The sequence below is a fragment of the Rhinatrema bivittatum genome, chromosome 9 (assembly GCF_901001135.1).
Source record: "Rhinatrema bivittatum chromosome 9, aRhiBiv1.1, whole genome shotgun sequence".
NCBI classification, from domain to species: Eukaryota; Metazoa; Chordata; class Amphibia; order Gymnophiona; family Rhinatrematidae; genus Rhinatrema; species Rhinatrema bivittatum.
Window position 1 is genome coordinate 152,275,465 of NC_042623.1, and position 15,440 is coordinate 152,290,904.

Here is a 15,440-nt window from a genome sequence, read left to right on the forward strand (position 1 = left end):
ATACTAGTACTACTACTATTAGTCATCTCTAGAGGAGTACCAGATATATACAGAACTCTGCAGAAACTCATGAGACAGTTCTTTCTCAGTGGGCTTACAATCTAGTTAAGACCTACAGACAGATAAGAGCCTCAGGTTAAAATCAACAAGATTTTGTGGGATTTAATTAAAGATAGCCACCACTTATCTAACATAGCAGAGGGTCTATCAGTAAGATAAGAGAAAAAGGAAATGGGCTGGTTGAGTGGGTGTGGGGATCCCAGTCCTATCCTTCATTTGCACAATAGCTACTCTGCACATTAAATCACAGCCCACAGCCACCTCTCTGCAGACCGTGTGGAGCCAAGGTTAAAATGTCAAGAAATTAGGGCATTAAATCTGCTTCAGCTGAGTGTACACAAATGTTAACCTGTTTGACAAATACACTAATCTGAGACCCTGTGGAAGTCAACCATTTGAAGGGTAATTCTAGAACAACCCGTGTAACTTATGGAGGTAATTTTCAAAGGAGTTATGCGCGTAAATATAACATACTAATGTAGCAATTTTCAAAAGCCATTTACACACATAGGGGCGGATTTTCAGAGCCCTGCTCGCGTAAATCCGCCCAAAACCGGGCGGATTTACGCAAGCAGGGCCCTGCGCGCCGGGAAGCCTATTTTACATAGGCCTCCCGGCGCGTGCAGAGCCCCGGGACTCGCGTAAGTCCCGGGGTTCTCCGAGGGGGCGTGTCGGGGGGCAGGCCCGGTCGTCGCGGCGTTTCGGGGGCGTGTCAGCAGCGTTTTGGGGGCGGGTACGGGGGCGTGGCTACGGCCCGGGGCGGTCCGGGGGTGTGGCCGCGCCCTCCGTACCCGCCCCCAGGTCGCGGCCCGGCGCACAGGAGGCCCGCTGGCGCGCGGGGATTTACGCCTCCCGGAGGGAGGCGTAAATCCCCCGACAAAGGTAAGGGGGGGGTTTAGACAGGGCCGGGCGGGTGGGTTAGGGAGGGGAAGGTGAGGGGAGGGCAAAGGAAAGTTCCCTCCGAGGCCGCTCCGATTTCGGAGCGGCCTCGGAGGGAACGGGGGTAGGCTGCGCGGCTCGGCGCACGCCGGCTATACAAAATCCATAGCCTTGCGCGCGCCGATCCAGGATTTTAGCAGATACGCTCGGCTCCGCGCGTATCTACTAAAATCCAGCGTACTTTTGTTTGCGCCTGGAGCGCAAACAAAAGTAGGCTATTCGCGCGCCTTTTAAAATCCGCCCCATAACGTGCACTTATGCATGTAAAATCTATTAACAGTTCAATGGCATATATTGTAGCAATTTTCAAAAGTCCACTTATATGAGTAAAGTGTATTTACATGGGTAAAATCCAGTTTTAACCACATAAATATTTTTTAATATTACCTAAGCATAGCCAATGTGATTAAATTATTCCTAAGAACACACTAACTGTATCTCATAGAAAATTACAGCTGCTCTTTACAAGGTGTACTTGTGCAGGTTAATTTATGTGAATACTTTATAAAATGAAAAGTAGGCATGTAAATCCCAACTTTACCCCAGTTCCGCACCTAAATGCTTATTTTTTGTGCCCATAAAAGTATGAGTTAAATTGAGGAATGTGAATACTTTCATGTGCACAATCCCAGCACAATTTTATACAAGCCATTTACACCCATAACTCTGTGTTTTATGCATGTGAATGGCTTTGAAAATGACCTCCATAGCACTATATACAATGATTCTTTTCATGTCTGTGGGTTTGAAAATATAAATTCAAATAAAATCTTGAAAAAGAAGGAAAAAACTGTATAGGTACAGCATGCTGCTGCTTCATTCCATGATCCTTTTACATTTTTCCTACGAGAAAGATCCTGCTTCAACTTTTGCAAATATACACTTTTAACTGAGCTATTAGAAAAAACTCAGCTATTTCGAACAGCTCTTTCCCCATGTACAATGCTGAAAGAAAGCTCCTCTGGAGGATATTTTTGTCTGTAATTTTGGGGGGTAGCGTTCTGTGTCCTCTCTACTTGGCTGCTCTTTAAGAGCCTCCTGGGCCTATAAGGAAGCCGCAGCAGGAATGCATGGGTGTCTCAGCAGGGTGAGCAGAAGGTTTGGGTGCCATCACAGAGAGGAAAGCCCAGAATCATGGAGAAAAGGACATCTTCATGAATATTTCCACTGACTCACCTGCAAGTGAGATCGAACTATAGATTTTTGTTTGTTAAATTCAAAATTCTTTCTCATGAAGAAATAAAGCAGGGCTGATGCCTCCATCTGAGTGGAATGTGAATGATGGTTGCAGCATTTTAGGATCTCATAACACAATGATCCGCAGAGATCCGCTTGCCCTTGAAAGAATGCTGAAGGAAACTGAGGAAGGAAATATAGGTGAAACATTGAGACGCATTTGCATAACCTACTAGGGATGTGAATCGTTTTAGGACGATTAAAATTATCGTCCGATAATTTTAATATCGTCTTAAACCGTTATGGAACACAATACAATACAGATTCTAACGATTTATCGTTATAAATCGTTAGAATCGTGAGCCGGCACACTAAAACCCCCTAAAACCCACCCCCGACCCTTTAAATTAAATCCCCCACCCTCCCGAACCCCCCCCCAAATAACTTAAATAACCTGCGGGTCCAGCGGCGGTCCGGAACGGCAGCGGTCCGGAACGGGCTCCTGCTCTGAATCTTGTCGTCTTCAGCCGGCGCCATTTTCCAAAATGGCGCCGAAAAATGGCGGCGGCCATAGACGAAAAAGATTGGACGGCAGGAGGTCCTTCCGGACCCCCGCTGGACTTTTGGCAAGTCTCGTGGGGGTCAGGAGGCCCCCCACAAGCTGGCCAAAAGTTCCTGGAGGTCCAGCGGGGGTCAGGGAGCGATTTCCCGCCGCGAATCGTTTTCGTACGGAAAATGGCGCCGGCAGGAGATCGACTGCAGGAGGTCGTTCAGCGAGGGTTCCGGCGCCTCGCTGAACGACCTCCTGCAGTCGATCTCCTGCCGGCGCCATTTTCCGTACGAAAACGATTCGCGGCGGGAAATCGCTCCCTGACCCCCGCTGGACCTCCAGGAACTTTTGGCCAGCTTGTGGGGGGCCTCCTGACCCCCACGAGACTTGCCAAAAGTCCAGCGGGGGTCCGGAAGGACCTCCTGCCGTCCAATCTTTTTCGTCTATGGCCGCCGCCATTTTTCGGCGCCATTTTGGAAAATGGCGCCGGCTGAAGACGACAAGATTCAGAGCAGGAGCCCGTTCCGGACCGCTGCCGTTCCGGCCCGCCGCTGGACCGGCAGGTTATTTAAGTTATTGGGGGGGGGGTTCGGGAGGGTGGGGGATTTAATTTAAAGGGTCGGGGGTGGGTTTTAGGGGGTTTTAATGTGCCGGTTTTTCGATTTTTCGATTTTTCGATTTTTAACGATTTTTAACGATTTTTCACGATATTTTACCCCCCCAAACGGCAACAATACGATTCCCTCCCCCTCCCAGCCGAAATCGATCGTTAAGACGATCGAGGACACGATTCACATCCCTATAACCTACTGCATTCATTTTGATGTAACATCTTCTTTTAGAATTGGTACTAACCAATATGTAGTACAAGTAACCCTTCAGCATGGAGCCCCAGTCTTGTGTGAAACATCCATTTTTAAGCCAGAACCACTTCTTGCCTCTATTTGCTTTCCCTCCCAATCCTCCCTTACCCCTACACACACACATATATACTGATAAGATGACTCTGAGCAGCACATCTGGGAGAATAATCATTGTAACTTCCTGGAACCCCGTAGGAAAATATGGAAGAAACTCATCCAGATTTTGGTATTGATTAGAAGGGCAAATTAATGTGATTCTATGCCCCTAAATGATTATTAGGAGGTAAGGATGCGGGGGGGGCTCCTTAATCATGAGAAAATCCCCCCCCCCCAAAAAAAAAATGCCAATACATTTGACTTAACTCACAGCAATGGAATGAAATAGTGCACAGAGTGACTGTTAAATCTTTTCTACAAATCTGTGCTGGAGTTTGGTGAGGGGCAGACCTGTTTTGGAGCATAAAGGAGAGGCAAAGAGCTGACCACAAGATATGGAAATGTAAACGTAACACAAAGAAGGTAAAAAATGACAATAAAATTATTTAACAAAATAACGGAATGACATCAAACATAAAAATATATTTCATAAAACACAAAATGGAAAATAGATCTCTGCAAGTCTGACTCAGCCATGTTTAGATAAGTTATGACTACATCAAGGGTTGAAACCTATAAATATTAAAAATGAAATATTTTATTTAAAAAATAATATAACAATATATATACATTAATTATGATGAAAATGGCCTTTTAGCAGCTCACATCTCTATGTATCTTTAAAATGTAGTGATCGTAAGTCCAAGAAATTGAGAAACGATTGGAGTAATGCTGAACGGTCCTGGTTGGCACTTCATGATCATATACCAGTGAACATTTGGTTTGCTTGGGACTAGCCCCACAGGGATGTTAGCATCCGGAGCCTGTGATAAACTCTAAGATGGCAACTTTGAAGCAGCTGAGCGGGCACACATGTACACACGACGCCGGCTCACCTCTAGAGATGTGGCTGTATTATAACATACGCGCGTATAAGCACGATTGGTATAAAACAGGCTGAACACACGTAGATGTGCGGACAACTTTATATGGACGCACAGATGTGCGCGCAAATGCTGCCTCTACCACGTAAGTGGGGAGACTTTAATAGAAACATGTGCTGACGCAATTACCAGTTAAACCACTTCATTCCTAGTTCGCCCAGCTAAAGGATAGGACTTCCTAACCCTCTAGTTAATTAGCCTGCCTTTTAACCAGTTAGCCCTGACCCTTAAAACCCCACTGGCTAGCCTAGTTCTTTTTGTTTCAGCACTTTCTCACCATCCATAGCAAAAGTAAAGTTGCATTATAGGGGACCCAGCGCGCGCTTGTGTGTGTATGTTTTTAAGCGCTGGTTTCATTCATAGATCCTGTTACGCCCATGCACTGCCTAGACCATGTCCATGCCCTGCCCCTTTTTCTGAAAAAAATGTGCGCACATACCAGGAGATATGCGTAACACATGGGTGCCTTTTAAAATCCGTGCAGAAAACAGGAAGGCTCTGTTGGCTATAGGAGCTGGGTTTCTTTCCTCCTTATACACAGGTAAATACAGGAGAGCAGAGGGCCTTGCTGCACTAGTGCAGTCTATGGTGTCTGGCATCTGCTTCATTCATAACTCCAGAGAGGCACCATTTCTCTGCTTTTTGGACTAACGATCACTCCTTTTTAAAGATGTTTCATGTTTAATTTTTATAGGTTTTTAGGTTTCAAACCCCTGATGCAGGCCTAACTTGCCGAAACATGGCCATGTTGGATTTTTAGAGCTCTTTTGTCCATTTTTTTTTTATGGTATATAATTTAAAGTTTGATTTTAATTCAATATTATCACTGTTTATTTACCATCTTTGTGTTACTTTTACATATCTGTTGCCACCATTCCTCTGCAACTGAAATATTCTGAACAAAGGAGCCGAATTAGAACCATTTCAGTAGTAAACCCCATTATCTTTTTTTGTATTCACATTTGATATAATTACCGGTAGTTCTAACTACATGCTAACCACTTGTCTATTTCATGATATGCCTGAAGGGTAATTTTTTTTATAGTTAGCTGCTGTGAGAACATTATAGTCATGTAAATGCCTCCCAAGCAGTAAAAGATGTAACAGTGCTTTAAAATTAATTATTAATTGAGCAATAAGACTTCTCAGCGTGCCCACTTTTGGCAGATATCAGCACATCTCAGCTGCTCTGTGAAGGATAAGGTTGAAGGCCATGTACTTTAAGCTAGTCTAGAAATGGTGATGTACCAGTACAGCTTAGCTTTCTGGGTCCAGGTTGTGATCATAAGATGATTTATTTAAAGAAAGGCCACTTTACAGTTTATGGATCTAACCTATACCACTATGCTGGAATATTGATACTGAGTAAACCTTTGACAGTCAATCATAAAGCAGGGGCTTTTTTCCTACTGTATAATGATCTATTATCTAACCAGCTTTGAGGAGGCACAAGATACAAAACAGCAATATAATTTCTGCATGGAGATGCGTTTACTAGACTTACTATTACGAGTGTGACCGTTTGCTTTTTTTTTTCATTTTCTTTATTAGAAACAAAATAAACCAAAAACTAATGAAAAGAACCAAAGAAAAGAAAAATCAAAATGACAGGAAGCAGCTGGGATCTCTCTTCCCCTGCTAATAAAAACCCAAAAATCCCAGCGCTGGTGCCCTAAAACTTTGAAAAATAAAGAACCCTCCCAGGCTTGTTTGCACCCTCCCTTCACCCACCCTGGACCCATCTTACACCATCTACAGGTTTTAAGAAATCCAAACAGGGCAGAAATGACCCCCCAGATGCTCCTTCCCCATTGGGCCCTTATTCAAAATGGTACTGAGTGATCCGGAGGCCTCAGGGCTGGCTGGTGCCATTTTTAAACACTGTCCCAAAAGGGGAGAAGTGGCTGAGAATCACTCTTGCCTCATTTGGACAGATAGGGTGTGATGCGTCTGTGGAGGGTGTGGGCAGGCTCAGGGAGGGAGGGGTCTGCTTTAACTTTTAACTTTTTGTTGTGCTGGAACTAATTTGGAATTAAATTTCGTTCATTTTTTTTTGTTTCATTTTCAAAAGGAAGTGTTTAGTTTACTTTCTTGTCTTAATATATTGCCTTATTTATAAAAAATCAGTGGTGTACAGAAGAAACTACACTCATAATTAAAATAATTTGAATCTTGGTGGATCTCTAAAGATTTAGCATTCCAAAGCATGGGTGCCTGGTAAGCAAAAGAGGACTGCCTAGTGCTTGCTAGCTTGATCTCTCTAGGAGAGGGTACCCTAAGAAAATTTAAAGAGATGATCAAAGTGATCCTACATGGCAATATGGGCAGAGTAAGGAAAATTGATTCTTACCTGCTAATTTTCGTTCCTGTAGAACCACGGATCAGCCCAGTGGGATATGCCTCCCACGGATCAGCTCAGTGGGATATGCCTCTCTTCCAGCAGATGGAGACATAGAAAAACTTGAAAGGCATCCCCTGTAAGGACGGTGCATCACCTGCACCCCCCTTCAGTATAAACAGTATCAAAGCAGAAAAGGAATTCTAACTGGTAACAGGAATCCAAATTTAAATGGCTAAAACAAATCTATGAGAATCAACTATGTACAAATTAAGAGCCTTGTGAAATCTTCGTCCTGCTATATAGTGTAGGGATGTGAATCGTGTGATCGATCGTCTTAACGATCGATTTTGGCGGGGGGGGGGGAATCTGATCGTCTTAGTTTTTTAGGTTAAAAAATCGTTTTATCGGGGGAGGAGGAGGGCGGGAAAACCGGCAAACCAAAACAACCCTAAAACCCACCCCGACCCTTTAAAATAAATCCTCCACCCTCTCGAACCCCCCCCAAAATGTTTTAAATTACCTGGGGTCCAGTGGGGGGTCCCGGCGCGATCTCCCGCTCTCTGGCCACAGCTGCATTAAGAGAAATGGCGCCGGTGGACCTTTGCCCTTATCATATGACAGGGCAAAGGTAGCGCCGGCGCCATTTTGGTTCCTGTGACCCGACGTCACAAGTGCAGGAGATCGCTCCCGGACCCCCGCTGGACCCCCAGGGACTTTTGGCCAGCTTGGGGGGGGCCTCCTGACCCCCACAAGACTTGCCAAAAGTCCAGTGGGGGTCCGGGAGAGACCTTCTGCACTCGGGCCGTATTGCCAATATTCAAAATGGTGCCGGCGCTACCTTTGCCCTCACTATGTCGACATAGTGAGGGCAAAGGTAGCGCCGGCGCCATTTTGCCCTCACTATGCCATTTCTCTTAATGCAGCCGTGGCCCGAGAGTGGGAGATCACGCCGGGACCCCCCCACTGGACCCCAGGTAATTTAAAACATTTTGGGGGGGGGGGGTTCGGGAGGGTGGGGGATTTCTTTTAAAGGGTCGGGGTGGGTTTTAGGGTTGTTTTGGTGTGTCGGTTTTCCCGCCCTCCCCCTCCCCCGATTTACGATTTTTGACGATAAATCGGGGGAATTGTTATTGTATCGCGGCTCTAATGATTTTTGACGATTTAAAATATATCTGACGATTGTTTTAAATCGTCAAAAAATGATTCACATCCCTAATATAGTATGACAGTAAATTAAACGTTTCGAGCGGATCCAAAAAATTCCAGAACGTGTAATCTGGGTGGGCATCTGGGCTGATCTGTGGTACTACAGGAATGAAAATTATTAGGTAAGAACCAATTATCCTTTCCCTGTACATACCAGATCAGCTCAGACTGCTGGTATGTACCCAAGTTGCCTTACATGGGGTGGGACTTAGAAAGCCTCACTCGAATCATACCACTTCCGAAACTCTCTGTCGGGAGCCCTAACATCCAAGCGGTAATGTCGAGCAAAAGTATGCAAAGATTTCCAAGTCGCCGCCCTATAGATCTCCTGGGGGAAACCAACTGATTTTATGCCCAGGACACAGCCTGAGACCGAAGCAAATGAGCCTTAAGACCATCTGGAACCCTGGCCCAAGACGTATGTACACCGAAGCAATAGCATCCGTCAACCACCAGGCAATGGTGGCCTTGGAAGCCTTATGCCCTTTCTTAGGACGGCTCCACAAGACAAAAAGATGATTCGACAAACAAAATTCATTAGTGGCCTCCAAGTAACGCAGAAGTACCCGCCTGACATCTAACCTCCTCAATTCACGGGCATGCGGAGAATCTTGATCCAAATCCGGAAACGCAGGCAACTCAACCGACTGGTTCATGTGAAAGGCCGATACAACCTTAGGAAGAAAAGATGGCACTGTTCGCAGAGAAACACCGGAATATGAAAACCTAAGAAAAGGTTCGCCACAAGATAGAGCCTGAATCTCAGAAACTCTCCAAGCCGAGCAGATAGCCACCAAAAACACTGTTTTGAGCATAAAATCCTTTAAAGTAACACGCTTGAGTGGTTCAAAAGGAGGCTCACACAACGTTCGAAGGACCAGATTCAAACTCCAAGATGGACAAACAACCTGGAGGGGAGGATTCAAGTGCTTAGCACCTCTAAGAAAACACACCACATCAGGATGAGCTACTATGGACACTCCTTCCACCTTCCCTCATAAACAGCCTACAGCCGCCACTTGGACCCTTAGAGAACTGAAAGCTAACCCCTTCGCCAAACCCTCTTGTAAGAAGGCTAGGATGTGGCCTATTGAGGCGTGCCTAGGGGAAACGTTCGACCTACTACACCAAGAGTCTAAAACTTTCCAGACTCAGACATATGTAAGAGAGGTTGAAGTTTTGCGAGGCTGCAAAAGAGTGGAAATTACCGTATCTGGATAACCCTTCTTTCTCAACTGCCGCCTCTCATAAGCCAAGCCGCTAGACAAAAGTGATCAACTTGGTCAAAAAATATTGGACCTTGCCTCAGGAGATTTGGAAGATGACCCAGATGAAGCAGGCCATCCACTGCAAGGTTGATGAGATCCACAAACCACGGCCTCCATGGCCATTCCGGAGCTACCAGAACCACCATCCCTGGATGGGCCTCTATTCTTCTTAAGATCTTGCCCACCAGGGGCCATGGAGGGAAGGCATAGCGCAGAATGTCGTGGAGCCATGGAAGGAAAAGGGCATCCACTCCTTCCACTCCGTGCTCTCTTCTGCGACAAGAAGCGCGGCGCCTTGGCATTCCCCCGAATTGCCATTAAATCCACAGGGAATCCCCCACCGATGAGTAAACAACTTGAACACCTCGTCAGACAGCTCCCACTCTCTGGGATCCAGTCTCTGATGGCTCAGAAAATCCGCCTGAACGTTGTCTACCCTGGCAATGTGAGAAGCTGCTATGCTGAGCAGATTTATCTCTGCCCAGACCATGAGCTCGTCCGCCTCCGCAGCCACGGACGGCTCTTTGTTCCTCCTTGCCGGTTGATGTATGCCACCATTGTCGCATTGTCAGAGAGTGCTCTCACCGACCGATGATGAATGACAGGCAGGAACTTCTGCAAAGCCAATCGTATCACTCTTGTTTCCAGATGATTGATGGACCATTGCGCTTCCTGCTGTGTCCATTGGCCTTGCGCCACTTGAGACTGGCAAACTGGATCATCACAATGATCCACTGAGGGATTTCCAGATCCATTCCCCGAGACAAGTGTTTGGGGATCAACCACCAAGCTAGACTGGACCTGACAGGTTCCTGGAGCGGCAAGGGAACTCCTCAGATTTGGGATCCCAATGTGAGAGCAAAGCCCTCTGCAATGGTCTCATATGAGCATAAGCCCACGGAAACAACTCCAGTGTAGATGTCAATGAACCAAGCACTTGCAAGTAGTCCCATGCCTTGGGAACCGGTAGGGACAATAAACGACAAACTTGAGATGTTAGCTTGTCTATCCGTTCCTGCATAAGGAAAACTCCAGGACCTGGGTAGGACACAACTGGCTCTTGGCAGAATTGATGATCCACCCGAGAGTGAAAGGTCTGCACCATTTTGGCAACCACCGTCTTGCATAGTTCCTCTGACTTTGCTCGAATGAGCCAATTGTCCAAGTAGGGATGGACCAGAATCCCCTCCCATCAGAGAGCCGCTGCCACCACCACCATTACCTTGGTAAAGGTTCGGGGAGCGGTAGCCAGCCAGAATGGTAGGGCATGAAACTGGTAATGTTTGCTGAGGATCATGAAACAAAGATACCTCTGACGGTCCTTCCAAATCACAATGTGCAGGTATGCTTCCATCAAATTGAGGGAAGCTAAAAACTCCCCCCCTCTGACGGAGGTGATTACGGAACGTAAAGTTTCCATGCAAAAACAGGGCACTCAAAGTGCTCTGTTGACTTTCTTTAGATCCAAAATCGGAATGAAGGACCCCTCCTTCTTGGGAACCACAAAATAAATTGAATATCTCCTGGTCTTTAGTTTGTCCGAAGGAACCGGGATCACCGCCGCTAGGTCTATCAATCGACGAAGCATTTGAGACATTTGGCACCTTTTCTCCAGGGACCCACAGGGAGACACCAGAAACAGATCGCGCAAGTGACGAGCAAAAGCTAAGGTGTAACCGTGTTCTATAATGTTTAGAACCCAGTGGTCCGATGTGATTTTGACCCACTCCTCGTAAAACAGGGACAGCCATCCCCCGACGATTGGAATGGAGGAGTGGGTCGGTGCTATTTCATTGGGATGATTTAACTCCTGTTGCACCCAGGGTGCTGCCGACTCAGGCAGGCCTACGACCGCGAAAAGAATGAGACCAAGACTGAGACCTCCTGGCCATCTGCCTTTGGCCAAAAGGAGCCGGTTTAGACTGACGATAATGGCGCTGACCTCTAAAACGAGAAGGGAAGGACCGAAACCCCTAGAGACTTTCGGCCTATCCTTCGGGAGCTTGTACACCTTATTCTTCCCCAAGGACTTAATGAGCTGCTCCAAATCATCCCCAAAAAGGAATTTTCCCCTAAAAGGAAAAGCTCTCAGCTGTGATTTGGATGAAACATTGGCCGACCAATTACAGAGCCACAAAAGCCTGTGGGCCGATACCGCAGAAGCCATAGTGTGCGAAGACGTATGGAGGAGAATGTACAAAGCATTGGCCCCATACACCACCGCAGCTTCCAAATGATCGGCATGCTCCGCTTATTCCAGGGAAAGATCCCTGGCACTCAGGAGCTGTTGTACCCACCGGAGACTTGCACGCTGCATCAAACTACTGCAAACAGCTGCCCTAACCCTAAGGGCCGACACCTCAAAGATGCATTTGAGAAGAACCTGAAGTTTACGATCCTAGGGATCCTTAAGGGCTGCCGCCCCAACAACTGGAATAGTTGTACACTTTGTGATTGCTGACTCGGCTGCATCAACCTTAGGAGCCTTAAGGAGATCCAGAGAGTCGTCCGGCAGCGGGTACAATTTGTCCATAGCTCGGCCTACCCGTAGGCTAGCTTCCAGAGTATCCCACTCTCGAAACATCAGCTGAAGTAACATGGGATGAAACGGAAAAGTTCTAGCCAGGGGGCGAAGACCAGACAGTACGGATCCACCGTGTCCTGATCCTGAGATGCCTTTCCGGCCGGTAATCCCAGCTCCGCGAGGACATGCGGGATCATCAAATCTAATTCATCCCTTCGAAAGAGCCTAAGGACCCGAGGATCATCCCCCTTCCACAGGCGCCACACGCTTTGAATCTTCATCCGCATCCGCCTGAAGCGGACTCTCCCTGGACCACCCTAATCCGGGAGACCTCAGGAGGATCCATCCTAGGAACTTTCGTGGGAGGAGAGGGCCCCGCCACAGGCCGACCCGGAGCAGGCTACGGAGCCCCCGTGGGCATAAGGCTAGCTAAGTATGCCTTATGCATCAATAAAACAAAGTCCGCTGAAAAGGGTGGCTGGCCCTTTAAATTCTCCTGCTGGGTGGGGGGGGGGGGGGGGGGTTCCCAAAGGCACAGGAGAGGTGGCAAAGGAGATGTGGGGAGACACGGGACTCTGATCGTGCAGGAACAGCTGAGGAGGGAGATCCCCTTCCCTGCCGAGCAATCTGCATCGGCATCTGCAGCACCTAAAATGGCCACCATTCCCATGTTATGCGGGAGCGGAGCAGGCCTAGCGCCACGAGGTAGCATCGGGTTGCCCGCTCCATGGGACCGAACTGTCTGCTTTCCCCTCCTGCCGGCCGCTGCTGCCGACGGGCCCTCGCCCCTGGGGAGACACCGGGAGCAGAGGTTCTCGCAGGAGAGCCGAGTTGCTGGCTCCCCGCAGGTACAGCATGCCGAGACATGCGTCATCGCCACGGTATAGAGGAGGGGAAGCCTTAAAAATGACATCCGGAGCCTGGGAGGCCAAAACAAAGCGGCGCTGTCTTTTTTTTTTTTTTAAGTTGGCAAAACAACCTGCACTGGTCTCACCAGAGAACATCTCATGATTGTCTCTGGGCCAGGGGGGGAGGGACCAGCCCACCGGTAAATCCCCCCTAGTAACTCACCAGTCAGCTGCTCCGGGAATGTGGGAAGCTAAGAGTAGCCCCCGGCAAGCCTACAACAGAGGAGGGAAGGAAAAAATTATCCATTCCCTCGGGAGGCCTTTTTTTTAAAGCTACAGTAACTTTGATTCAGCCAAAAAAGTAATAAGGATTCCTAAACTTATCTTTCTTTCTTTCTTTTTTTTTTTTTTTTTTAAGAATAAAGCTACCAGGACCGCAGGTTCTGCCACCTTTAACTGCTGGAGACAGAGAAATACTGAAGGGGGCTGCCGGTGGTGCACCGTACTTACAGGGGGTGCCCTTCAAGTTTTTCTCTGTCTCCATCTGCTGGAAGGGAGGCATAATCCAGTAGTCTGGGCTGATCCGGGTATGTACATGGAATATGGATTAGCTTTCAAACAAAAGCAATTCCCTACTTGCTACATGCAAGTAAATCTCAAGCAACAGTTCTTCCAAGATATCTTTCATTATTCTTTACTTAGGATGGACTTTACACAGGAGCAGTACTAGACTAAGAAAATGCTATAAAAGTTTCAGTTTTCATTGATTGGTAGAGGAGCCATTTTGATATCTTGCAAAAGCCCATGACTGAATAGAAAATGTAATTACCTTGCATACAAACAAACGCAGTGCAGCAAAGACATGTCGAAGAGCTACTGCCGACTGGTTTATTTGTAGAAAAAGCAGATAGGTATCAAAAACCTTCTTCATTAATGTGTTCTGACAATCCGAGAGCTGCATCTGTTTCTAGAATATTAACATACAAATAGGTGTTAGAGACCATGGGAAAGAAAAGTAACTATTTTCAATATAATTTTGAAAAACATTTATTTACTGAAATTTCTTTGACAAACAGCAGTAAAAGAAAAAAAAACAAACGATGAGGAGAAATTATAGTTACACACAAGAACAAATGCAAAAAACCTAAGGGAGAACCAAATCTCAGAAAACTTTACCCATCTCAAAAGCCGTTCACACTACTTCATAGAATATATAAAGGGAGGCACTACTATGAAGTAGTATGAACGGTTTTTGAGATGGGTAAAGTTTTCTGACATGTGGTTCCTATTTTGGATTTTTTTGTAAACGACAGTAAAACCATTTCCAAAAATTGCCTGTGATATACATTGCAGTAATTTAAATAAACTTCAGATTAGTAGGATAGTGAAAAAATAAATATCTAATCTCCATAGTCACAACAAAATAAATGAGTGGGGAAAAGCTTGTCTAATATTTGTTGCTTCATGTTTCATCATTGAGGACAGGTAAACTAAATGCAAAATAAACTATTAATATACCTACAATTATTATTTAAAATAGCACACATTTTTTTCAATATGAGTAGAATATACCTCATGGCTCTGAACAAAAAGACACAGTAGATCAAGAACAGTGAGGCAAACTTCTGTAGCCATGTTTGCCTCCGTATCTACATGGAGTACAATGCCCATTTCATCTGAGCTATCTGCAACAAAAGAAAATGGGTAAGTTGAAACCAGAATTAACAGTTTCTGCAGAACAAGAAGTACTACACCACATAAAAGGATAGTGCAAATCATCTGAAAGGTTGTGGGATTCCACGTAGCCATGAAGATTTCAGATTGGAACAGCTGAAATCAACAAAGCTGCCAAAGGACTCTTACTCCTCAACAAAGGTGGTCAGGGGATTCCACATGATTATTTTTAATATGTGGCATGGTATCTTGCCCCAATATACATATGCATACAATATATATATATATATATATTTGTAATTTGCCCACATTTGGAATGTTGGCAGGAGAAGCTGAAGCTCAGGGGGTGACATTTTTCCATGTACAGATGCCCATGAGCAAAGGGGCAGTAATGAAACTAAAATAGTTAAGAAAGGATGTTAATTAAGTATTGAACATTTTTTTTTTAAATTAAAAATTTGTTAAATTTTAGTTTTCTAAACAAAATATTTCCATAAGTGCTCATAAGATTTTGGTGGCTTCAGGTAATTTATACATTTTTCTCTTATAGGTAACTATATTGTATATTTTTCTCAGTGTGAACATAGATATACAAATAAAACTATTATCATGGCAGTATACAGTCTTAAAACATAGGGGCTTAGGGGTTGATTTTAAAAGGTGTGCGCGAATCCCGGCATGCACACATGGACGTGCCGGTTTTATAACATGCACGAATGTTATAAAATACGATATCTGTGCGCACCTGCGTACCAGATTTTATAATTGGCACACTCATGTGGGGGCGGGTGTCAGTCACGCACTCATCAGGGGGAATTTTTAAAAAATACACGTGGCGACACATGTAGGCCTTTCCCAGTTTCCTCCCACTCCGCTCCAATTAAGGAGCAGCCTAGGAAGGAACTTCCCTAACCCTATCCTTCCTCCCTCTTCCCCTCTCCTCCCCGACCC

At 45.9% G+C, this 15,440-nt stretch overlaps 1 protein-coding gene across 6 annotated transcripts in view; it reads right to left on the bottom strand.

Annotated features, from left to right (window-relative positions):
• DOCK10 (dedicator of cytokinesis 10) overlaps positions 1 to 15,440 on the bottom strand; it is a 401,455-nt gene that overhangs the window by 62,536 nt on the left and 323,479 nt on the right. For all 6 annotated transcript variants that reach the window (XR_003858608.1, XM_029615672.1, XM_029615673.1 and 3 more), the window contains exons 41-43: positions 14,388 to 14,500; positions 13,645 to 13,782; positions 2,176 to 2,358 (exon numbers count right to left, since the gene is read on the bottom strand). Coding sequence is in view for 5 of the 6 variants with exons in the window: in XM_029615672.1 (XP_029471532.1) it covers positions 2,176 to 2,358; positions 13,645 to 13,782; positions 14,388 to 14,500 (434 nt within the window). In the remaining variant the exon portion in view is untranslated. The remainder of the gene's footprint in view (positions 1 to 2,175; positions 2,359 to 13,644; positions 13,783 to 14,387; positions 14,501 to 15,440) is intronic.